Raw genomic sequence first — 26,918 nt, forward strand, 5'->3', positions numbered from 1 at the left:
TTTGCCGTATTCGGCGAAATTTAACACGGCCACGGGACCAGAATTTTTCCGTGTCATCCACGATAAACAGGTGAAGGTCTGCAGGATCTGCATAAAACCGGGGCACATTGTCAGAGATTGCCCGGACTTTTTATGTAATAAGTGCGGCGTTCAGGGGCATTACGCCCGGGAATGTGTGTCTTCGATCCAGAAGTGTGCTGTCTGCCTCAACACGACGGAGAACTGTGTGTGTCTGGGTGCCGCCGAGGAGACCGTGGCCTCTGATGTGAGTGACAGTGCGCGTGACAGCGCTTCGGAGGAAGACCTGTCTGACTCCGTGTCTGACGGACGCGTGTCCGCCGCGCGCCACAGCGCCGCTGCGGCGGGACTTTCATCCACTGAGGGAGGGGACGCTCTCGGACGGCAGGCGGATGCGGGAAGCCCGGACCTGCTCCGAGCAGCGGAGGTGTCAGAGGCGCACCGTTTGTCAACAGACGCGTTTCCCGTGAGGGAGGGTGAGCAGCACCCACAAAATGCCGCTACTCCCATCCGGGCGGGGGGGGCCCACGGAGCTGGTCCTGCCCCGATACCGTCTGGACCCGTGACGGGGGGAGCGCAGCACAAGAACGATGGCTCTGCCCCTGACCGGGCGGGGGGGGCCCACATAGTTGGTCCTACCCTGGTGACATCCGAGCCCGTGGAGGGGGGGGCACAGCGGAGGAGCGCTGGCTCTGCCCTGGCCCGGGAGGGAGAGGCTGCGAACCTCATCCTGACGGCTGCCTTTTTGTCCCCTCACGTCGTGAATCCATCTGGGAATGTTGTAGGTGTGACGGATGATGAAGTAACAGGCTCTGATATGGAGGTCGACGTGCTTGCGCGTCCACAGAGGATGTCGCGGTCTCAGGGGAGCAGGAGGGGATCGAGGAAGCATAAGCAGAAGAAGACCCAGGTGTGATGTCCTTTTTAGTCTATTTCCTCATGATTAAACTCCTCAGCCTAAACATTAGAGGAGTTTATAGGATGGACAAAAGTGTCAGAAATCCTGAATGAACCCTGTGACATCCTTTGTCTACAAGAGGTGAGATGGGATGCTGAGACCTGTGCTGCAGCTGAGAAGCTGTGGGGGGCTCCGTCTTTTATGCAGTGAGTCCTTTGCGCTCTGCTGGGGTCGCTGTTTTCTTCAGGTCCAAGGTCTTTGACAGTGTGACCCTTCGGGTGGCAGATCCTGCAGGCCGTAAACTCATTGTGGAGTTTGAATGGGCGAGAAAGAAGATGAGATTATTTAATCTATATGCTTCTAATGTTGAGAAGGAAAGGAAGATTTTTTTCCGTTCTCTCCGGCCCTTTGTGACGGAGGATTCACTCCTAGTGGGAGATTTGAATACGGTTCTGTCGCCAGCTGATGTTTCAGTGCGAAATGTTTTCAAGACGGATTTTGGACGGCAGGAACTCTTCTCTGTCATGATGGACTACAACCTAGTCGACGTGTGGCGGCTGTTAAACCCTGGGAGGAGGGTTTTTTCCAGGAGGCAGATGGTGATGGGTGTCCTGAAGCAGTCTAGGATAGACCATGTTTTTTCTGCTGGAGGGGTGACACGTTTGGTTGACAGCGTTGCGTATCGTCCAAATGTGTGGAGCGATCACTCATGGGTGGAGGTGGTGCTTGACACGGTGGGTGCTAGGAAGGGTGGAGGTCTATGGATTTTGAATAACAGTGTTTTGGGTGAGGAAGGATATCGCAGAAAGATTAAAACTTTACTGGGGTATTACAGGGATCAGATGGAGGATGACATGGACTTCTTTTCTTGGTGGGAGGAATTGAAGGTCCGGATCCGGTTATCGACTATGGCATATTGCAAAAAAAGGAAGTGGAAGGCTCTGGAGGAGGAGAGGGACGTTAGGGCGATTCTGGAGAAGGAGGCAACCCTACTTGCGGATGACCCAGATCGTGATGTTACAGTTTATGAGGCTGCCCTGGCTCGGCTGAAGGGTTTTCAGGCGGAGAAGTGCAGGGCGGCTGCTTTGAGAGCTAGGGTGAGGGACTTTGTGGAGGGTGAGAGGTCCTCAGCTTTCTTTCTGCGTTTAGAAAAAAAAAAAGCAAGGCAGGTCCATCATCACGGCGCTGTACGACGCTGGAGGGAACGTGTGTACAGAGACAGATGAAATTCTGACTGTAGTGGAGAATTTTTATAAGGGCCTGTTTAATGGTGGTGGTTGTGATGAACATGCCGTAGAGGCCTGCGTGGGAATTCTGACTGCCAGGGTGGGGGATGAGGATAAGACTGCATGTGATGCGGACATTACGGTGGAGGAGATCAGGAGAGCCATTGACAGACAAAACAGAAATAAATCTCCTGGTGCCGATGGTCTGACCGCTGAATTTTATCAATGTTTTCGGGATGACCTGGTGCCCCTTCTATCTAGGATGTTTGGTTCTTTCTGCCTGGGGCGACTGCCAACGCCCTCCTTTTGTTTAGGGACTGTAAAACTGCTGTTCAAAAATAAGGGTGACAGGGCGGACCTTGATAATTACAGGCCTATCACCTTGTTGAATACAGATTACAAAATCTTGACATCGGTGTTGGCTGAAAGGTTGAGGGAAGTGCTCCCCTCAATTTTGGGGTCTTCGCAGGCATATGGGGTTCAGGGGAGACAGATAACGGACACGGTTCTTTCTCTTCTCTGCACGGTGGAGCATATGGAACGGTCGGGGTTTTTTTTCTTGAATGTTGATTTTAGCAAAGCGTTTGATCGGGTGGAGCACGGGTTTTTGTGGAGGGTGTTAGATCGTTTTGGTTTCGGGGAACTTTTTATCTCTCGGATACGGGCACTTTATACCACCGCTAGCAGTAGGGTGTTGTGCAATGGACATTCTACCGGGGTCTTCAGTATAACTCGGTCGATACGACAGGGCTGCCCATTATCGGCCATGTTGTTCAGCATCGCGGTGGAACCCCTGGCGGGCGTGATTACTGCTGATGACAGTATTCGGGGTGTGGTCACGCCTGCTGGGAGGGTGATTAAAATCTTAGCCTATGCGGATGACACTAGCCTAGTGTTAAAAGATGAGACTAGTGTTGACGGGGCCATGCGACAACTTCGAACGTACTGTGGAGCCTCAGGCGCTACGGTGAATATAAACAAGTCAGAAATTTTCTTTTTGGGCAGCAGGGTCGCCACAGTGAATCGGTGGGGTTTTAGGGAGGCCACAGATGGGGTTAAGGTGCTGGGGGTCTGGTTGGCCAGAACCCCTAGGGACACCATCCATAACAACTGGACAGCAATGGTAAAAAAACTGGCTCAGGTGTTGGCACTGTGGAAGATGAGGAGGTTAACCCTGAGAGGTAAAGTCACGGTTTTGAATTCTTTAATTTTTTCAAAGATTAACTACGTGTTGTCTATTCTACCACTGCCAGTGCATTTCCAGACGCGCATCAATGAAGTTTTGTCTCTCTTCCTGTGGGGGTCACGAGCTAACCAGATTTCCAAGCTGACTCTGTCTCGGACTGTCCAGGGGGGCGGGCTGGGTCTGGTGGAGTTGGGCGCCAGGAAGAAAGCTTTGCGCCTGAGACTGGTTGCTCGTCTCCTGGACCCGAGTCAGGCTCCTCACTGGAAGGACTATCTGGAGGATGGCTTCTCTCAGCTTCTTCAACCCGGCCTTGCTGTCTTCTGCCAGAGGCGTCCGATAGGGGCTTTACAGGATTTGAGTCCTCTCTCCGTGAAGCTGTTGTCGGCGTGGTATTCAGCGAGCAGTTTTATAGTGCAATCCATCTCCACCCCGTACCAGGTGTTACATCAGCCGCTGTTCCACAACTCTGTGCTCACGCATGGGAGGCTCCCCCTCCAGTGCAGGCTACTGGAGGCACGTGGTTGTCTCCTGGTTGGTGATGTCGTGGCTGGAGGGAGACTGTGTGCGTTCGCAGATGTCCTTTTGAGGTTTGGTGGTGGTCCGACTCAGAGTGAGCGGTGGAGGGTGAAACAGGGGTTCAACCGGATCTCTTCCTATGTCCCCCTGAGGTGGTTCGTTCTTGTCAGGAGGGGTGGGCCTGTGCTGCAGGAGACCGGTTTCTGTTTTAAATTCTTGCAGGGTGGTGTGCCAGTTGCCGTGCAGTCTGTCACAACAAAGGCCTGGTACCGTGCAATGATCACACTGGAGACCAAGGTTCCTGCAGCCGAAAAAGCCTGGGGAGCAGTGTTTCCGGGTAAGGACCTTGCGAGAATTTGGAGGAGTCTGAAAGGAAGCATTTTCCCTCATGCGGTATGGAATATGGACTTCAGGCTGCGCCATAGAAAAATTTATTCCAGTGTGGTTCTTCATCAGATCGATAAAGAACTGTATGAAAGGACTTGTCCCGTCTGTGGCTCTGTCCCTGAGACACTGGAACACATGTTTTTGGACTGTCTGGTTGTGCAGCCTTTCTGGCGGAGACTCAGAGCTGTGCTGAAGGCTGGATGTTCCTTGGAGTGGGATGTGGAGGAAGACTGGCAGTGGGCCTCGCTGTTCGGGATACCGAAGGAGCAGAGAGGACCAGGATGGAGGGTGGCTGATCTACTTTTGGCGCTTGGACGTTTCGCCATTTATCAGGCCAGGAACCTGAGACTTAATGAGGGGCGTACGATGGACCGATGGAGTTGTTTGAAAAGGATGTTGGGGGGTCATCTACTGACTCTCAAGCAAGCGGACCCTGACGGGCTATGGCAGAGTGTTGCAATGACAAAGATTTTTTCATGTGTGTGTGCATGATATAGTTTTAGGTTTAGTTTTGAGTTACATTGGGATCTGTATTTTCTGCTTTGCTGGTCTGTTGTAGTTTTTTGACTTTTTTGTGAATCTCCATCTGTATTTTTTGTGATTGATTCTTTTGTAAATATTTTAATTTCCTTTATAAATAAATAAAAAAAAAAAAAAAACACGCCCGATCTCGGAAGCTAAGCAGGGTCGGGCCTGGTTAGTACTTGGATGGGAGACCGCCTGGGAATACCAGGTGCTGTAAGTTTTCCCGCTTTTGCTGGCATCCACCAAAGAGAAGGAAAATCACTCTCACACACACACGGGTTTGGGTACTTTGGTTTCCTTGTCGTGCAAATGTGTCTTCCTCTTTTTTCTCTCTGACACGACCCTTCTGTGACACATACGGCCACCAGAGAGCGCACTTGCCAGGAAATCAAACACACAGCTTTGGGTTTCTTGCTTTTTACGTTCTTTTCTTTTTTTTTCTTTTCTTTTATTTTTTTTCTCTGACATGACCGTCCGGGCTTCTTCCAAACTCTTGAGCGAGCTTCAGAGCAGTCAGCACCGAGGTGCAAATGCACAAGCCTGCACCCTCTAGAAACGCTGCAGTCTGGGTGACGAGGCCGCGCAGGTGTGTGTGTGCGCATCCAAGGCCTCTTTGACGCACCTGCTGGGGTGAAAGGTCACCGTTTTGGCTGCAGGTGGGTGTGTCCGCTCAGCAGGTGCACCAATCAGCGCCACAGAGTGAGTGGGTGAAGGGGGTGCTGGGAGCAGGCTGGAGTGTGGTGCACGCAGCGCTTAAAGGGCTCTGCTCCACACAACCCTTCGCTTACGGCCATACCACCCTGAACACGCATGCGCGAGTGCAGGAGGGTGTGACGTTGGCGTTTTTTGAATCTCGGTGAACGGTTGGGCTGATTTTCGGCGTCTTCTGATTTTCTCTTCTTTTCTCCTCTCTTTTTGTGTTTGTTTCTCTTTGTTTTGACTGTTTACGTCTGGACATAGTGTGTGTGTGTGTGTGTGTGTGTGTGTGTGTGTGTGTGTGTGTGGTTTCTTCTGCTCCCCACAGTCTTTTGACTGCTGGGGAGGACTCTTTTCTCTTCTCTCTCTCTCTTTCCTTTCTCACCTTTGGTACGCGGTTTTCACGGTGGTTCTCTTTTACCCCCCCGTCCTGAGAGCATGGCTTCATCGGGGGGGAGTTCTGTAGGTGTGGGACAAAGGTCTAACTCCGCGAGGAATGCGGGGAATTTCGTGGCGGGTCCGTCAGCAGCAGGTGCGGCGGCGAGACCCGCTTCCATCACGGTGGGTGGTGGGAATAAAGCACGGGGTGTGGATGGAGGGGAGCCTCCTAACGTGAAATATGAGAGGGATTTGACAATCCATGTTGATCTATTAGGTGAAGACCCCGTGACTGTCACGGAGCTTCTTCGATACAGCAGGCTGCTCTGTGGGTGCGTGGTAGCGTGTCGGTCAGTGGGAAGTTAGCGGTATGAGTTAACAATGTCTAACGCGGTTGGTAGGGATAAATTGTTGGATGGGTTTAAAATTGGGAACACAACAGTCCAAGGAAAAAGTATTTCTAATGATGACCTGGTGGTCTCTTTTCTGGGGCTGCCGGCATACATTACTGATGAGGAGATTCTAGAGAAACTGGAGGGGTGGAAGGCGTCGGCTGTGTCGCCGATTAAACGGAGAATGTGGCCGGGCACCAACGTAGCGGATGGGACTAGGTTTGTTAAAGTTAAATTTAATGAAAGTGTGCAATCGTTGCCATACTCTGCGAAGTTTAATACCGCGACGGGACCAGAATTCTTCAGGTTAATACACGATAAGCAGGTGAAAGTCTGCAGGATCTGCATCAGACCGGGGCACATCGTGAGGGACTGTCCTGAATTCTTATGCAATAAATGTGGAGTTCAGGGGCATTACGCCAGAGAGTGCACTGTTAATCTCTCTAAGTGTTCCGTATGTTTGAACAAAACGGACAGTTGTATTTGTTTGAGTGACAGTGAGAAAGACGTGGCCTCCGCTGCGGGTGAGGAAGCGCTGGACAGCATGTCGGAGGAGGAGGACCTGTCTGACTCCGTGCCTGACGCGCCGGTACCGGCCGCGCAGGTGTCTGCTGCGCCGGTACCTGCGGCGCAGGTATCTGCTGCGCTCCACGGCGACAGAAGACCGGACGACACGTCAGCTGAGGGGGGAGGCGTTCTCGGTCAACAGGCGGCTCACAGCGGCTCAGACCTGTTCCGAGCGGCGGGGGATCCAGCTGAGATCCTACTGTCGACAGCCGATGTTCCCGTGAGGGAGGGTGAGCAGCACCGGACCAATGCCGCTACTCCCATCCGGGCGGGGGGGGCCCACGGAGTTGGCCCTGCCTCGTTAAAATCTGTTCCCGTGAAGGGGGGAGCTCAGCCCCAGAACGCTGGCTCTGCCCCTGGCCGGGCGGGAGAGGCTGCGGACCTCGTCCCGAAAGGAATGTCTGGAATGTGCGACGCTGCTGCCTCAGCTCCGCTGGAGGGAGAAATCCGACGGAGAGAGGAGAGCTGCGGTGAAATGATCATGACATCCTTTTCTTTACCCCCTCAGGACAAAGTGGACGTGACTGACGACGTGGACGATTCAGACATGGAAGTTGACAGGCTGACGCTCCAGCAGCGGAGGACACTCTCTATGAAGCAGACTGGGAAGGCGAAGAAGAAGAAATCGGCGTAATGTCTCTGTGCTTCTGTTTACTTATGGTCAGGCTCCTCAGTTTAAACATTAGAGGAGTGTGTGTGATGGAAAGAATTAAGGGAGTTTTGGGCGAGAGGTGTGACATTCTCTGTTTGCAGGAGGTTCATTGGGAGAATGAAACTCGCGTGCAGGCTGAGAAGCTGTGGGGGGGGTCTGCTTTTTATGCGGAGGGCCCGAGGCGCACAGCAGGAGTTGCTGTATTTGTGAGAGGTGGAGTTTTTGACAATGTGACCCTCAGGGAGGTGGATCCTGCAGGACGGTTTTTGATGGTAGATCTAGAATGGGCTGGGAAGCAGTTGAGGTTGATCAGCATTTATGCTTCAAATGATCAAGTGGAAAGGAGGAGTTTCTTTCGTTCCCTCAGGCCATTCCTAAATGATTTTTCCCTGCTGGTGGGAGATTTTAATACAGTTTTATCACCTGCAGACTTGTCGGTGAGGAACGTCTTTAGGAATGATGTTGGTCGGAAGGAACTCTTTTCGATTATGTCGGACTATGGCATTATTGATGTCTGGAGGGTGTTAAATCACGGAAAGCGGGACTTTTCGAAGCGACAGTTGGTGAAGGGGGTGCTGAAGCAGTCCAGAACTGACCACGTTATATCTGCATGTTCAGTCACTCGGCTGATAAATGGCGTTACTTATATACCACATGCGTGGAGCGATCACGCATGGGTGGAGGTGGTTTTTGACGGGGTCAAAGTTCGGAATGGTGGAGGAATGTGGATTTTGAACAACAGTGTTCTGGGGGAGATAGGTTATCAAAAGAGGATGAAGTCTGTATTGTCTTATCATAGGGAGCAAATGGATGACGCGGTGGATATTTTTGTTTGGTGGGAGGATTTAAAGACAAAGATTAAGAGTTCAACTATTACGTATTGTAAAAAGAGAACGTGGGATACCAGGGAGGATGAAAGGGATGTTAGAGCGGTGCTGAAAAGGGAGGCATCTCTGTTGGCGGAGGACCCCAACAGAGATGCAATGATCTATTCGGCTGCCCTATCGTTTGAGGCAATTTGAGGTAGAGAGATGTAGGGCGGCAGCTATAAGGGCCAGGGTGAGGAATTTTGTGATCTTGAGATCTTCTGCGTTTTTTCTGGGGCTAGAAAAGAAGAGAAAGGAGAAAACGATGTTGAAGACACTGTATGATATGGATGGGAGGGTTTGCGATACTCAAAAAAGGGAATTATCACTATTGTTGGATATAAATGATATTATTAAGTTTAAACTACTTAAAAATGCTAGTTTCTCATGTCAACTTGAGTCAGTTGTGTTGTTTCAACGTAAAAGTGTGCCATGCCAAGTTTAATTGACTTTTTCAGTTTCCCCAACGTAACTGTGTTATTGAAGTGTAACATCCCTCGAATGGTGCGTCATCAAATGCAAAGTCTTGCGAGACTTCATGACTCCCGCCACACATATTCTCGTTCTGAAGGAAGCGGCAGACACGGTTTAATCTCTTCGAAACTGTTTCAAAGAAAGTCACAAAAAAGCGGTAAATAACATGTTTATTTCCAGTAACTTATTAAAAAATAGTATTACGAAGTTAAATATCATTAATGTTAAGTTTGAGACTGAAGTGTAATTCATCGTCGAATTTGGACTGTCGTTTTTCACGTGAAACATATCATGATTCTGTACAAAACAAAGAGAAAAAAAGTTGTTTCGTAAGTGTCCTGAAAGAAGTATCGGGTTTAGATTAGGGATATGACGCCTTTTAAAACAAAAAAACAAACAATTGAGTTCTATCAACGCTTGGAAGTGAGTGCTAGCTAGTCTGCGATATAGCTTAACGCAAGTTCTTTGAAGTGCATTACGTTGATCGACAGGAGTGGGGGAAGGGAGCGTTGAGCACTGACTGCACTCTCAAACGGCTTTTTTTATCTACACAGCCGCAGTTTTAGGCACAGGCAATTCGGGAAAGCAAAGGGGAGGGGTAGCAGCCTCCATTACGCATCACCTGGATCAGGGGTGCTCACACTTTTTTGGCATGTGAGCTACTTTTGAGACAGTCTTGAATATCTACCTGTGTGTGTGTATATATGTGTATATATATGTCTGTGTGTGTATATATATATATATATATATATATATATGTATATATATGTTATATATTTATATGTATTAGGCCTGCACAATATATTGCAAATTTATCGTTATCGCAACATCAAGCTGTGCAATATGCATACCGCAAAAGACTGCGAAAATTGCAATAAATGGTTACCTTAAACGTGCTAAAACAAACTCATGGCAGCTTGAAATATTTAACAATTGAAATAAACCCATTTATGCATTTAACCAATCGGAAGGACCCTTTTACGTTGTTGATCAATCAGATTTGGTTATATACCGCAAATTATATCGTTATCGCATTATTATTCACCAATATTGCATATCGGGAGTTTTCCTCATATCATGCAGCCCTAATATGTATGTATATATATATATATATATATATATATATATATATATATATATATATATATATATATATATATATATATATATATATATATACATACATACATACATACATACATACATACATATATATATATATATATATATATATGTATATATATGTTATATATTTATATGTATTAGGCCTGCACAATATATTGCAAATTTATCGTTATTGCAACATCAAGCTGTGCAATATGCATACCGCAAAAGACTGCGAAAATTGCAATAAATGGTTACCTTAAACGTGCTAAAACAAACTCATGGCAGCTTGAAATATTTAACAATTGAAATAAACCCATTTCTGCATTTAACCAATCGGAAGGACCCTTTTACGTTGTTGATCAATCAGATTTGGTTATATACCGCAAATTATATCGTTATCGCATTATTATTCACCAATATTGCATATCGGGAGTTTTCCTCATATCGTGCAGCCCTAATATGTATGTATATATATATATATATATATATATATCCCGCACAAATAAAAGTTCTATGATATCCTTTTGTGTTCCCTATCTTTATGTGCCCATGATACACAAACTGTGCATGGACTTTATATTCTCCCATTACAGGGGTGTCAAACTCACTCGCATAGAGGGCCTAAATTAAAAACACACTTAAAGTTGCAGGCTGAACAACTTAAACATTTACTGAACCCACTAAAGCTAAACTATATATAGGTGTGTGCGTGCAGGCGTGCGACACACTTATACTGAACTGTAAGTCTTATTTGACCAAAATTACGGAAAACTGCCCATAAAAATGTGATTTGAACTTTTTCTCTGAACCTTTCAACCTCAATTCCATGTTTTTGATATACATTGTAAAATACTTTAGTTTTGAGTTAAGTGAATGAATGAAAATAGTGACTCTGAACATATAAGTGGAAAATTTCCAACAACATATACAAACACAACTCAAAGCTTACTAACCACCATATATACCTCCCCCTGGTCCTTTTTTTGAGGAACAACTTTCGTCATAATTTAGTGATTTTTGCGGTAATCGGATAAAAGCTGTTCCTCAGTCAGCTAGAATGTGGTATAATTGTTCTCTAAAGCTGTCCAGATGGTAACAGTTGGGTGTGTGACCTGTCCTTGGTGATATTTTATTCTCTAAAGTTTAAATGTGTTGACACTGATCTATTCATTTTCTTTTTTTTTTACAGATATGAATGTGGTCCTGTAAAGAGTGTGGAACAACTGCATCGACAAGACATAACCTTCTAAAACATTACAGGTTGTCTCATGGTCATTTTGGCCGCAACCACCCCTACCCATGCACTCATTTTGATTGCCCATGTGTTTTCAAAACATGGAATGCACTTCATAGCCATTTAAGCAGGTCACATGTGAATGAGAATGTTCAAAAAAGAAGTGGTACTTTAGATACATTTAACTGTCATCTCTGTTCCACCACTAACATAGCATCAGTACAAGAGTATTTTTGTCACATCAATACTCACTTCAAGAGCCATGAAACTGTAAGTTGCATGTTTCAGGGTTGCTCTTTTCAAACAAATGTTTATGGTACTTTCAAGTCCCACAAAAATAGAAAACACACTCCATATTCTATTCAGGACTTTAAAGTTGGCATTGTTAAAACAAGGGAAGCAGAAGATTCGGCTGGTTGTGGAACTGATCACCCTGCTCATAGTGTTGAGTGTAATGTTGACAGTGATGTCAATATAGAACCGGAAACATCAGAACAGGATACATCAAAAGTCTTTGAACTGAAATTAGGTTCCCTTTTACTTAAACTTGGAAACTACTTCCACGTTCCACACACAGCAGTAGATGAGCTGCTTGCTGAATTACATTTTTTGATAGAATCTGTATCTGTGCCGATATCAAATGAAGTAATTGTAGCAACCTTTAGGAATCACAACATCTGCGTGGACGAGTTAGTGATTAAAGACCTAACAACTGAATTATCTTCATGTAATCATTTGTTAAGAGCTACAGCAAAGGATGGTCCGCTAGCCACTGCTCATAAACGTAGCAAATACTATAGGAAACATTTTGATGTTATTGATTCAGTTGAATATGTACTTGAGTCAAAAACAAAACGATCATTTCAGTATGTTTCAGTTTTGACAACTTTACAGCAGTTACTCAAACAAAAAACTGTTCTCAGTAAAGTTGTTGAGTGTCATGCAGACCGGCATTCTATGAATGGGGAGTACAAGTGTTTCAAAGATGGTTCTCATTTTAAAAACAACCAGTTTTTCTCAAGTGAGGAATTAAGACTGTCATTGTGCATTTACATTGACAACTTTGAAATTTGTAATCCTTTGGGGACCTCACGCAAAAAGCATAAACTTTGTGGGGTTTATTGGATTTTAGGAAACTTTCAGTCTGTTTCCCAGTCATCACTTAACTCCATTTATCTAGCATTACTTTGTAAAAGTGAAGATGTGAAGACATTTGGCTATCAAAAGATATTAGAGCCATTTTTGTGTGATCTAGCCACATTAGAGCAACAGGGAGTATTTATTGATCATCTGGGAACATTCATCACAGGTACTGTCCAGTGTGTAGTGGCTGATAATCTTGGAGCTCATGGGTTAGCTGGATTCGTGGAGAGTTTTTCTGGAGATTATGTCTGTCGGTTTTGTACTGCTACACGTTGTGAGATTCAGTCACAGGAGGTGAAACAGGGAGGCTTCAGACTCAGGTCTGAGGAGCTACATCAAGCACATATAGCGAGTGCTCATGAACACGGGAAAGCCTGCTGTGGAGTCAAAACTGCATGTGTTTTAGCCGAGAGCCTTTCTTTCTTTGAGGTTACATCAGGTTTCCCCCCTGATCTGGCTCATGACCTTTTGGAGGGGATTGTACCCATTGAGCTTGCTGAATGCTTTAGTATGCTGATAGCCAAGAAGTATATCACTTTTGATGGTTTGAATGCGCTGATTCAGTCGTTCCCGTACAAGTGGGGAGATAAAACTAATCGTCCACATTTATTACCACGTGGTTTCCAAAAGAAAAAAAGCATAGGTGGCAACGCACACGAGAACTGGTGCTTAATAAGACTGATACCACTGATAGTTGGAAGAATAATTCCAGAGTATGAGCCAGCTTGGCAGGTAATATTAGATTTGAAGGAAATCATCGAACTGGTCGTTTGCCCTGCACATAACAACGAGTCAGTTGCCTATTTAGAAAATAAAATATCCGAGCACAGATACAGGTATCTCACACTTTTCCCGGAAAACAAGCTGCTACCGAAGCACCACTACTTAGAACATTATCCAGCAATGATTCATTGCTTTGGTCCCATTGTTTCTTTTTGGACTTTGAGGTTTGAGTCCAAACACAGTTATTTTAAACAAGTTGTGAGACATACAAACTGTTTTAAAAACATTACACTGTCTCTGGCAACTAAACATCAGCTTATGATTGGCCACAGTATCTTTTCATCAAGCTGTGACAAATCCCCGCTGGAGGTTGAACGAGTATCAACAGTTCCCCTTGATGTCCTGAACGAGGAGGTAGCAAACATCCTCTGTCAGAAGTACCCTGATCTTACAGTTGTTAATCTGGCTCTGGATGTATCTGTTGATGGTATCAACTACAGACGTGGCATGATCATAGTGCATGGGTTTGTGGGTGGACTACCAGACTTTGCAGAAATTGTGCAAATCTGTGTTTTGAGAGATGGACTCTGGCTCATAGTGAAAAAAGTAGGTTCATGGTACAAGGAGCACTACAGATCCTTTGAGCTGGACCCTTCTCCAAGGTGCCTTTCTGTGATTGAATTGAGTCAACTTCCTGATCGATACCCCCTTTATGACTACAAAGTTGGCACTCTACGGATGGTTACTTTGAAACGATATGTACATTCCTCAGGTAATTTTAAGATAATACTTTAAGATAAGACTTTAGTTGACAGGTTAATTATTTTTTCGAAGTGTGGAAAGCTATTTATGTGCTTCTGCATTTACATTCATGTAATGAATATTCAAATCTTTTAACTAAGTTCCAGGTTTGTGTTTTTTAATTTGGACGTGTAATATATGTTTACTAACTATGACTTTGTTTTTAGTAAGCAATATATAATGGATACATCTTAGTGTGACTCTGCTTTGTTGTAAACTAACGCTCTGTCTTTCAGGATAAGAGTCGAAAGTTAAAAATGTCAACTCCAGCAAAGCTTCGGATTATCCTGGGAGAAGATAACGGTGCTAAACTCACTTTTTCAGCTGGATTGCCTGACTCTGTAGACATTCTTAAAATTGAGATTCAGAAACAGTGTGGCATTGATGGAGATTTCAGACTGCAGTACATGGATGAAGACTTTGGCCAATATATAAACCTGACATCAACATCGGATATCTGTGACAAGTCAACAATAAAAGTGATTCTGCTCAGGAAACAGCCAACACAGTCAGCCAGCCAATCTCCTTCAGCACCTTTTGTGATGCAAATGACTCTTCTGCAGACACTGACATACACTCATCCTCTTCTTCTGAACCAACCACCTCAATCTCTTCACTGAGATATCAAGGCTGGCCGCTCAACTTCCCCATTCCTGCATTCAGCTATGAAGTAGAAATGCAGCTGTTCACAGCAAACCACAAATTCCTCGCTGAAGGCAAACATCTGAATCCATGTCCAAAACTCAAGTCCAATATATTGGATTCGTTGGCCTCAGAAATAATAAAATACACAGCATACCCCTCAAGTGCACAGTTAGATGATGTTGCCCAAGCTTTGATTTCAAAACATCCATCCTTGAAGGAACAGGGCTCCGTCTCAGGATGTTATGGCTGGAAAATTAGCTTAAAATATAAAATGGGCAACTACCGCACAAGGCTTAGGAGTTTGGGGTGTCCAGAACTGACCATCAACTCAATGAAGAACAGACAGCATGATAAAATCTAGTAGTCATAACCAAGTGAAGAAACCCAAGAGAGCGGAGGTAAACTACTTGCCCGATTACCCAGCAGGAGAAAACAAAGAGAGCCTTGAGAAGGAACGAGAAGAACTGCTATCTGAGGTCAAGAAGAAGCACAACCGTCAGGTGATAAAACAAAAAATGGACAAAACCTTTGCTCTTCGGAGGCATGAGGTGATTCAGGAGACGCCATTGGTTGCAGAAATCAAAAGTAGATGGCCAGCACTTTTCTGTGAGCATGAGTTGAGTTTTGAATGTGCTTTGAAGTCTGTTGCGATAATTTTATGTAGTAGAGCTTAATACTAACATCACTCTTTCAAACAAGGTGCAATATCTTACTTTATGTCTTCTGAATATTCTAATTAAGAACTTACACAATATAAATCACTAAAATCAACAATAATTGTCCTTCAAAAAAATGTTTTTCATGAATAGGCAATTACGTATTCGGTCAGATACATATTTGGTGTGATAAGTAAAAACATGCACTGGGAAATCTGCTTAATGGTAATGGAAGACACATACAAATGTCGTAATATTGGGAAAATTAAAGCCAAAAAGCCAAATCCTGCATAAAGTACTGTGACTTTTCTCATGTTTTTTTGACGTAACTATCTTAAGCTGTCATTTTTGTCTTGTGTTACCTTTATTTTGCCTAGGTAAATGCAGAGTTTACCCGCATAACAACAATCCCACTTGTCCCGAAGTTCATGTCTCAGCTGGACCGCTATTCTGAGAAGATGGTAGGCGTATTCCACAAGAAAGTAGGCGCAGCTGGACGGAAAATAGCTGGAATTTTATCTGTTGCTGACCAGGTGTGTATATAATTATTAGCATGTTAATTGATGCTTACGGATATTAGGTATAGTGATACCTTTGTTTCTGTTGAAACTTTGCACCGTAAACCCCGCATCATCCTTCTAGTAACACAAATAATGCAAGACTGGAGTACCCAGCTAGGTGCTTCCCATACTTCCCTACACGGTTATTCTGTTTTCATAACCTTGAAGTGTGTTCACAGCTATTTATGTCCATTTTGACGATTTTTTTACAGTACACTTGTTTTATTTAAATGTAAAAACATTCTGTGTTATCCTGCAAATCTTAATTTTAAAATATTAGAGAACGCCATTACATGAAAATTTGCTAATTTATGTCACTGCTGTTAATGTTTTTGGAAAATAATCAAATTTTGGGGGGTCTTCTTGAATTCTTCCATCTTGTTAAAGCTAGCAATATGTATTATGTTTCCCATTTCCCGTTGGACTTTGCAGAATGTTTCAATTGAAAAAAGAAGAAATGGCATCCTCCAAGCCCTGACTGTGTATCTGAACGAAGACCCTGCACAGCTGGTGTATGACTTTGAAGTAAGTTATTTTATGCCTTTTTTTGTATATGAACAGCAGTTTAGTACAAATAAACTTATTGTAGACATGTTATTATGGTAACCTGAGATATGAAACATAGTCAATGCTTTCTTTGCTTTTTAATGCATGTACAAGTATTCATTTTGTAGCTGAATCAGTTACAGTGAGTAGTAAAAATGTTTTATGAACTGTGTACATTTAGTTGATACTGTATGATTTTGGAAGTTATTCTATTACATGAGATTCTGAAAATGTTAAACATTTGAATTTTCTGTCTGACTTTTTTTTTTAAACCTTTGAATTTAAAAACCGCTAAATGTTACACCCTTAAATATTATTTTTTATTTTTAATATTTCAAGGTTTTTAATTGAGACTCAAAATTCCAGAGGTCCACAAATTGGATTGAAAAAATTGGAAGGTTAAAAATGTGTTTCTGTCCTAGTGAAACAGCTCTCTCATCAGAACAACTAGTCAATCTGAGAACACCTTAATATCAACTAGTATATATCAACTACTCAGTCACAGTTGTTACATTTGCTATGTTCTATTGCAAACCAAGATGGTAACAATAATGCTTTGTATCTCCCAATTCTCTTCTCATATACATATTTGTAATGGTCAGAAAAATGTGTCACCTTTCATGTAATTTATTTAAATAATTATTATTATTATTATTTTTTCAGATTGACTAGTTGTTCTGATGAGAGAGCTGTTTCACTAGGACAGAAACACATTTTTAACCTTCCAATTTTTTCCAATCCAATTTGTGGACCACTGGAATTTTGAGTCTCAATTAAAAACCTTGAAATATTAAAAGTAAAAAATAATATTTCAGGGTGTAATATTTTTCTGTTTTTAAATTTAAAGGTTAAAAAAAACCTGAAAGAAAATTCAAATCTTTAAAAATTCTGAAAGAATATTAGATTAAAAAAAATATCTTATGTAATAGAATAATTTATATGATTTGTTGTTTTAAAAACATTTTATTGAAGTGTTATTTTCTCTGTTTGTATGCTTTTTAGAGCGAGAACCCTCTAGAAACAGGGGCAGAATTGGAAAAGATCTTGATAGGAATTTACGTGATCAAACATCCAGATGGGGACGCTGCTCAGGCACCAGAGGACATAGGGATCATCATTGAAGGTCTTGCAGTTCTCCAGGAACTTAAAGATGTTGCCAGTGCTTATGCACTACTGTTTGGCCTTGTGTATGGCCTAAACCTGAGCTACCCTCCTGACCTCAGATACACTTTTGAGTTTATTCAAGAGGTCATCATGGAGCTGGAGCCAAGACAGCTTTCAACAAAAGTCCAGATACTGAAAAACAAGCTGCTGGACTAATGTTCTACACAATTTTTGTTACCCCGGGACATTGTTCATTGTTCATTTTTCATAGAGATTTAATGTTACTTTCTGCTAATTAGCTATAACTGTTCATGTCTTTATAACTGTTAACTATTTTATAAATAGTTTTTTTAAGGACAAGCCTGTTTTCATTGTTTTGTGCTCAAACTTTAGAAGGTTAAGACAAATGTTGTTGCTGTTACCCTATAATTGTTATAATTGTCGTTATTTGGGCATTTTCTGGCTGGACCAGTTAACTATTAAACTGTTATTCAAGAATAAGAATATTTTGCCTGTTGGCTGTTTAAATAAAAGAGCTATTATGACTAATTCTGTCTATTTTCTTTTTCCCCTTCTACCTCCTTATAAGCTTTATAAATATAGTGGGTTTTTTTTTTAGGACAAACGAAAGTCAATTAAGTTAAACTTGACAACACTGAGTTATTCTTACTCAATAATATTGTTTAGCTTTAATGTATTTTGATAATAATCGCTGAAATTAACCACATAACATAAGTTCAATGTGAATGTTGTACATAAAAACAAAGCAATCCATTTAAGTAGCACCAACTCAAGAAAGCCCTGGACAACGTACATGGCTTTGTTAAGTTGGTGCTACTTAACAAAGCCATGTACAACGTACTTAACTGAACTGAGTTAATTGGAAGTAACTGAATGCATTAATACAAACTTAACAGAGTTACGTGGAACCACTTGACATAACATTGTTAAGTAAAGCGAACAGCTTTTTTTTGGATGACATTCTAGATACGGTGGAAGCTTTTTACAAAACTTTGTTTGAGGAGGGTGTGTGTGATTTAGATGCTGTTGAGGAATGTGTTGAGGCCATACCTGCTAGGGTGTGTGAGGAGGACAGGTGTGCATGTGATGCAGACATTGAACTTGAGGAAATAAAGATGGCCATTATGGACAAAACACTAATAAGTCTCCGGGGGTGGATGGTCTGACGGCTGAGTTTCATAAGTGTTTTCAAGAGGACCTTCTCCCTATTCTTTTTCAGATGTTTAGGGCTTTTTTCTCTGGTCATTTGCCATCGCCCTCCTTCTGTCTGGGCACTGTTAAATTGGTTTTTAAAAATAAAGGAGATAGGGCTGACCTGGAGAACTATAGACCAATTACACTCCTGAATATGGACTATAAAATCCTAACGAGGGTTTTAGCAAACAGACTGAAGGAGGTGCTCCCCTCCATTCTGGTGTCTACTCAAGCCTATGGGGTGCAGGGCAGGAAAATTTCAGACACAATCTTGTCACTTATGTGCACGGTGGAGCAAATGGAAAAGCTGGGTGGTTTATTCTTAAATTTGGATTTTAGTAAGGCGTTTGATAGGGTTGAGCACGGGTTTTTGTGGAGGGTCTTAGAGGGCTTTGGTTTTGGGGCACCTTTTGTTTCAAGGACAAAAACATTGTATGCAACTGCTGGAAGCAGTGTTCAATGTAATGGGCTTTTGACAGGTGTTGTGAATATCGGAAGATCAATCAGACAGGGTTGCCTGTTGTCTGAGATGCTGTTTAGTATTGCGGTGGAACCCCTGGCGGGCATGATAAAGGCGGATGGCAATATTCGGGGTGTGGTCACCCCTGCCGGGAGGGAAACCAAAATCTTTTCATATGCAGACGACACTAGCCTGGTGCTGAATGATGTGGCTAGTGTCGATGGGGACCTGCGACATATTAAGACGTTCTGTATGGCATCAGGAGCCAAGCTCAACATTAACAAGTCTGAGATTTTGTTTTTGGGCAGCAAGGTCGGGACGACAAACAGGTGGGGGTTCAAGGAGGCTGTGGAGGAAGTTAGAATACTGGGAATCTGGTTGGCCCGATCACGTGGTGCAGCTGTTTGTAAAAACTGGACAGAGGTGGTGAGTAAACTTGCACAAATTTTGGGTCTTTGGAAGATGCGCAGGTTGACTTTAAGAGGTAAGGTGATGGTGCTAAACACACTGGTTTTTTCAAGGGTTAATTATGTCTTATCGATTCTGCCATTCTGCCAGGAAGGCGGCTTTACGCCTGAAACTGGTGGCTCGGCTCCTGGACAGGGATCGGACCCCACTCTGGAAGGATTATTTTGTGGAAAGTTTCTTCCAGGTTTCTCGTCTCGGCCTTGCTGTTTTCTGTCAAAGAAAACCACTGACAGCTCTTCGGGACTTGGATCCTTTCTCGATGGAGATGCTGTCAGCATGGTATAAAGTTGGGGGATGCATCACCCAGTCTGTATCCACCCCCTACCAGGTTTTGTGTCAACCGATTTTCAATAATCCTGTGCTCATGTGTGATGGTCTTCCCCTACAATGCAGGCTACTGGAGGAGCGTGATTGTCTCCTGGTAGGAGACGTCGTGGCTGGGGGGAGACTGCGTGGCATCTCGGACTTTTTGGTCAGGTTCTGTAATAACCTGAACCAGGGAGAGAAGGGGAGAGTGAAGCAGTTTTTTGCAAAGCTCTCCTCCTCTATACCGCTGCGGTGGTTGATCTCTGTGAGGAGGGGTGGTCCTACGCTGCAGGATACCGGGTTCTCATTTCAGATCCGTCAGAGTGGTGCATCAGTGGCTGTGAAGTCGCTTCCAACAAAGGCTTGGTACGCCCTGATGATTGCCCTGGAGTCAAAGGTTCCTGCAGCAGAATCTGCCTGGACAGCAGTCTTCCCTGGTAAGGATCCAGCGGAGATCTGGTGGAGCCTGAAAGGTAGTATTTTTCCTCATATGGTATGGAATACGGATTTCAGACTGCGCCATAGAAAAATTTATTCCAGTGTGGTCCTACATCAGATCAATAAGGACTTATATGAAAGGACGTGTCCTGTTTGTGGCACAGTCCCTGAGACACTGGAACACATGTTTTTGGACTGTTCGGTGGTGAAACCTTTCCTACAGGGGCTCAGGGACATGCTGAGGAACCCGTGCTCTTTCGAGTGGGCAGTGGAGGAAGATTGGAGGTGGGCAACCCTCTTCGGGGTGCAAAGGGACTGAAGGAAGCCGGGGTGGAAGTTGGCGGACCTGGTCCTAGCTCTTGGACGTTATGCCATCTACCAGGCTAGGAACTTGGCGCTTAAAGAGAGGAGAACCATGGACAGATGGAGCTGTCTTATGAGACTATTAACGGGGCATCTGGAGACTTTGCGACGGATGGAACCTGATGGACAGCTGAAAAATGTCTCTACGGAACGATTTTTTGTGTAAATATGAATAATGGAGTTTGGATAAATTTATCTATGCTTGTTTCTTTTGTAGGACGGTTACACTTTTGTGAGTTCTGTGTGTTGTGATGATATAACTTTGTAAATATTTTTAATCTCCTTTATTAAAAAATATTTAAAAAAAACACGCCTGATCTCGTCCGATCTCGGAAGCTAAGCAGGGTCGGGCCTGGTTAGTACTTGGATGGGAGACCGCCTGGGAATACCAGGTGCTGTAAGTTTTCCCGCTTTTGCTGGCATCCACCAAAGAGAAGGAAAATCACTCTCACACACACACACGGGTTTGGGTACTTTGGTTTCCTTGTCGTGCAAATGTGTCTTCCTCTTTTTTCTCTCTGACACGACCTTTCTGTGACACATACGGCCACCAGAGAGCGCACTTGCCAGGAAATCAAACACACAGCTTTGGGTTTCTTGCTTTTTATGTCCTTCATTTCTTCTGTGTCTTTTCTTTTCTTTTTCTTTTTTTTTTTTTTTTGTCTGACATGACCGTCCGGGCTTCTTCCAAACTCTCCAGCGAGCTTCAGAGCAGTCAGCACCGAGGTGCAAATGCACAAGCCTGCACCCTCTAGAAACGCTGCAGTCTGGGTGACGAGGCCGCGCAGGTGTGTGTGTGCGCATCCAAGGCCTCTTTCACGCACCTGCTGGGGTGAAAGGTCACCGTTTTGGCTGCAGGTGGGTGTGTCCGCTCAGCAGGTGCACCAATCAGCGCCACAGAGTGAGTGGGTGAAGGGGGTGCTGGGAGCAGGCTGGAGTGTGGTGCACGCAGCGCTTAAAGGGCTCTGCTCCACACAACCCATCGCTTACGGCCATACCACCCTGAACACGCATGCGCGAGTGCAGGAGAGTGTGACGTTGGCGTTTTGTTTTATTTTTTATTTTTTTCGGGTTTTTTTTTTTTCTACTTGTTCTGTCCAATAACTGAGCAAACAGATTAGAGCTGGAGGCTTTTTGTGTTGGACAGGTTTTACTATCACAAAAAGAGGTTATATAGCTTCGAGAAACTAGAGTGTAGATTTGTATAAACCCCTTTTGTCGTATTATTTTTTATTTATTTGTTACATTTATTGTGTGTGGGGAGGGAGAGGGGAAGAATGTGAGGGGAGGGTGGAAGAGAGTAAAAGGAAGAAAGGTGAAAAGGTGGGGGATACAAGCACTGATTTGAATAAGTTATTATTTTAAGCTGTAACAATTATACCAGATCTGCTGGAAAGACGAATGTTACATCAAAGGTGAAAATCTGACACTAAGATGAGCGAGAAAAAAAAAAAATCTGTCCATCAATACACTGTGGGTAAGGAGGAGGGATGAAGCAGACAGGGAGCAGTGTGGCAGTGTGCACGTGGGGTGGAGATACATGCATGCTGCCGACGTGAACCGTGTGTTCATAAGGGGAACCAGATCCTGACCAGCCAGACCAGGAGAGGGGAGGAGAGCCCCCCAGGCCAGAAGCCCCCCCAGCACCCGGACCCAAGCAGCCCGGGAGGGGAGGGGAGGAAGAGGGGACCGCCCACCCCACCACCCAGGCACAGAGAGGGCCCCCCTACAGGGGCCCCCCCACTGCCCAGAGGCACAAGCGAACCCAGTGTCCGGCCCCCAGGCCACGAGACAGGAGCGCTTAGCCGTACCAGGCGGCAGCCATGGGGGCCACCGGGCGCCGGACACCGAGACAAAGGCCAGGGACTAAGCCAGGGCCCCCGGGACCCATGAGTCGGCCACCCCCCGACCGGCGCCCCGTCTCCGCAAGCCAGCCCCGTTGGCGTTTTTTTGAATCTCTGTGACCGTTAGTCGGTTTATCGGTGTCTTCTGATTTTTTTCTCTCCTTTTTCCTCTCTTTTCGTGTTTGTTTCTGATTGTTTTGACTGTCTACGTCTAGACGTATTGTGTGTGTGTGTGTTTTGTGTGTGGTTTCTTCTGCTCCCCACAGTCGTATGACTGTTGGGGAGTAGTTTCTTCTGACTCTTTTTCTTCTCTCCTCCTCACTTTTGCACAGTTTTTCTTTTCCTTACGGTGGTTTTGGGTTTACCCCCCATCCTGAGAGCATGGCTTCAGCGGGGGAAAATTTTTCGGGTGCTGGGCAGAGGGGTAACTCCGCTAGGAATGCGGAAAAAGTCGTGGCGGGTCCGTCAGCAGCAGGTGCGGCAGCGAGACCCGCTTCCGTCACGGTGGGTGGTGGGAATAAAGCACTGGGTGTGGATGGAGGGGAGCCTCCTAAGGTCAAATATGAACGTGATCTGACAATCCATGTGGAACTAATTGGACAAGATCCTGTGTCGGTAACGGAGATTTTCCGGTACAGCAGGTTGCTCTGTGGGGGTGTGGTGGCGTATCGGACGGTGGGGAGCAAGCGTTTTGAATTGACGATGTCTAACGCTGTCGGGAGGGATAAGCTTCTGGATGGATTCAAAATAGGAAATATGATGGTTCAGGGAAAAAGTATTGCAAATGATGAGCTGGTAGTTTCATTTTTAGGGCTACCAGCGTACATCACAGACGAGGAAATCCTAGAGAAGTTGGAGGGGTGGAAGGTGTCGGCTGTGTCGCCCATAAAGAGGCGGATGTGGCCCGGAACCAGCGGATGGGACGAGGTTTGTCAAGGTGAAGTTTAATGACAGCGTGCAATCTCTTCCGTATTCGGCGAAGTTTAACACGGCGACGGGCCCCGAATTTTTTAGGGTGATTCATGACAAACAGGTGAAGGTCTGCAGGATCTGCATCCGACCGGGACACATAGTGAGAGACTGCCCTGAATTCCTGTGCAATAAGTGCGGCATTCAGGGACATTACGCCAGAGAGTGTGTGACTTCCATCACCAAGTGTGCTGAGTGTCTGAACAAGAAGGAGAACTGTGTGTGTCTCAGTGAGAATGAGGATGACGAGGCCTCTGCTATTGACGCGGACGAGCGTGACAGCATGTCGGAGGGGGAGGGTCTGTCCGACTCCGTACCTGACAGGCAGATATCGGCAGCTCTCCAAGGTACCACTGAAGCAGCACACCGATCCACTGAGGGGGGAGGCGTTCTCGGACAGCAGGCGGCTCAAAGCAGCCCCGACCTGCTGCGAGCGGCAGAGGATGGAGAGATGCTGCTGTCGAAAGCCGCTGTTCCAAAAGACAAAGTTTAGTTACAGTTGGTAGTAGGGTGTTGATGCTGTAGTATCGCGAGACCCAGCGAGACGAGTGTGGTGAGTCGACTTGGCGGCGCGTAAGCATTTGAACAAACATTTTCGATCTTGTTTCATTTTTCCGCCATATTAAAATATTTCCTGCAAACTAACATAACCTGTTAAGAGTATTAAGCTTCTGTCAGCCTGGAGGACCTGGAGAATTTCATTGACGAGTGTTTTAATACCTGCAACATGGTGAAGCCCAGAACCGCCACCACCACCCCCTCCGCCAAGCGTGAACGGCCTGAGGACTCTCCCGGGGCTGTGTCCTCTCCAGGCAGCGGAGTGAGCGATATCTTGGATTCGATTGACAAAAAGCTCTCCAGCTTTGATTGCCGCCTCAATTTGCTGGAGATCCTCCATAGAGAATTTCAAGGTCTGCGGGAGTCTCTGGAATTCAGCCAGCAGCAGGTGCGGGAGCTCACAGCGGAGAACCAGGCCCTCAGACAGACCGTCAAGACTCTGGGCAATGACACCGCCCGTCTCTCCGAGGAGAACCGATCCATTAAGGAAACCCTACTGGATCTTCAGTCGAGGAGCATGAGGGACAATCTAGTGGTCGCAGGGGTTCCAGAGGAGGCAGGAAAAGACCCCGAGGCCACCGTGAGATCCTTTTTAGAGGTCCACCTGAAGCTCCCCAAGGAGGAGGTGCAGAAGATCTCTTTCCACAGGGTTCACCGCCTCGGAGGAAGAAGGTCCGACCACCAGCGCCCGCGTCCTATTGTGGCCAAATTCGAACATTTCAAACAGAAGGAGTTGGTGAAGGGCCGCGGACGGGAACTCAAAGGCACGCATTACAGCGTCAATGACCAGTTCTCTGCGACGCGTGGCGCTCATGTCACCCAAGCACTAAAGGGTTCACCTTTTTCTCTCCAGTTCACTATTCACACTCCCGTTTAGACTATTTATTAATCAGTAACTCTCTTTTAAAAAATATTCAAAGCTCCAATATCCATCCAATTATTATCAGTGATCATGCACCAGTCTCTGTAAACATTTCTAGGGAAAAATCCACACCCTCTGGTACAACTTGGAGGTTTAATACGTCTCTGTTAAAGGACCAGGAATTTCTTGAATTCTTTAAAAAAGAGTGGGCAACCTTCTTAGACTTCAACAATACTCCAGACATCCCACCGTGCGTTCTTTGGGAAACAGCAAGGCAGTCATGAGAGGGAAAATCATTTCTTATTCAACGCACAAAAAACGCAAAGAGAAAGCAGATTTATTAGAATTGGAAAATAAAATCAAAACCCTGGAGACTGCTTCTGCTGCTTCTGCACAGGAACACATTCTGGGAGATCTGAAAAATTTAAAGCTGCAGTTAAATGACATCATTAATAAACGAACACAATTTCAGATACAAAGGCTACGACTTGAAAGATTTAAAAACTCTAATAAATCTGTCAAATTTCTGGCTAATCAGCTTAAAATTAATAGAGAAAAATCATCAATCACCTCTATTATGGACCAAACAGGAAATGTCACTCATGACCCGGTCAAAATTAATAACGCATTTGAAAACTTTTATAAAAACCTGTACACACCGCAGATCAATCCGTCAGAGCAAAGTATTGACTCATTTCTTAATAATGTAAACCTACCCAGGCTAAATGAGGATCAAATCACAAACTTAGACTCTCCGCTCTCGCTGTCTGAACTTCATGAAGCTCTGTTACTTATGCCCAATGGTAAAGCACCAGGGCCTGACGGCTTTCCTGCTGAGTTTTATAAAGAATTCTGGGAACAACTGGCACCAACATTTTATAAAACGGTCACATCTATTAATGAGAGCCAATCAATGCCACCTAACATGAACTCAGCCAACATAATTCTTCTTCTAAAACCAGACAAAGATCCCACTAGTCCTTCAAGATATCGCCCTATTTCTTTAATCAATGCAGATGTAAAAATTATCTGCAAAGCACTAGCACAGAGAATAGAAAAAATCACTCCTCACATAATTCACTTCGACCAGACTGGATTCATCAAAGGCAGACACTCGGATGATAATGTCCGTAGACTAGTTAATATAATAGACTTTGCCACCATTAAAAACCAGGAAATGACGGTACTATCGCTGGATGCTGAAAAAGCCTTTGACAGAGTTAATTGGAAGTTCCTTATTGCTGCCCTCCAGAAGTTTGGTTTTGGAGAAGCATTCATCAATTGGATCAAAATATTATATCACAACCCCAATGCATCAGTTAGAACTAATAAACAGACTTCAAACAGGTATTTTCTTGGAAGAGGAACCAGACAGGGCTGCCCACTCTCTCCTTCTCTTTTTGCTCTATTCATTGAGCCTTTAGCTGCAGCAATAAGACAGAATGAGGGCATTATAGGAATAAAAACCAAACACAGCCATCATAAAATTAGTCTTTATGCGGATGACATATTACTGTTTTTAAGGAATTTACATTCTGTAAATGAAACAGCAATGATCATAAATGAATTCTCCTCCATATCAGACTATTCCATTAATTGGAATAAGTCTGTTTTATTACCACTCAACAGGAATATGGAACAAAGACTCACAATTCCAGTTAAAACAGGAAATATCAAATATCTGGGTATCTACTTTTCCCCCAAACTATCAGAACTGGTGCAGCTAAACCACACCCCATTACTGAAAAGCATACAGGACGATCTAACACGCTGGACCAACCTGCCTCTGTCCCTTATGGGCAAGGTAGCCACGGTTAAAATGAAAATCTTACCCAAGGTTAATTATCTCTTCTCAATGATTCCCACACAACCGCCATTAAAATGGTTCAAAACATTAGACTCATCCATATCAAGCTTTCTATGGAACAACAAACCTGCAAGAATTAGTCTAAAAACTTTAAAATCTGCAAAAAGCTGTGGAGGATTAGAATTACTTAACTTCCACAAATACTTTCTTGCAAACAGATTAGAATATATCTTAAAATGGTTAAAAAATAATCCAGAAACCAACTCATGGTTAGACTTGGAACAGGCGTTATGTGGAAAGATCAACCTGTCACAGCTACCATGGGGTC

General features: G+C 44.6%; 1 protein-coding gene across 1 annotated transcript in view; it reads left to right on the top strand.

Annotated features, from left to right (window-relative positions):
- LOC144990914 (uncharacterized) overlaps positions 1-20,788 on the top strand; it is a 236,496-nt gene extending 215,708 nt beyond the window's left edge. Inside the window, exons 2-6 of the mRNA XM_078944125.1 lie at positions 7,298-8,938; positions 11,078-13,760; positions 14,026-15,623; positions 16,083-16,175; positions 17,199-20,788. Coding sequence (XP_078800251.1) covers positions 15,519-15,623; positions 16,083-16,175; positions 17,199-17,516 — 516 coding nt within the window. The 5' untranslated portion in view covers positions 7,298-8,938; positions 11,078-13,760; positions 14,026-15,518 and the 3' untranslated portion in view covers positions 17,517-20,788. The remainder of the gene's footprint in view (positions 1-7,297; positions 8,939-11,077; positions 13,761-14,025; positions 15,624-16,082; positions 16,176-17,198) is intronic.
- The last annotated feature ends 6,130 nt before the right edge of the window (positions 20,789-26,918 follow it).

The sequence above is a fragment of the Oryzias latipes genome, chromosome 3 (genome assembly GCF_053564925.1).
Source record: "Oryzias latipes strain Hd-rR chromosome 3, Olatipes_Hd-rR_3.1".
NCBI classification, from domain to species: Eukaryota; Metazoa; Chordata; class Actinopteri; order Beloniformes; family Adrianichthyidae; genus Oryzias; species Oryzias latipes.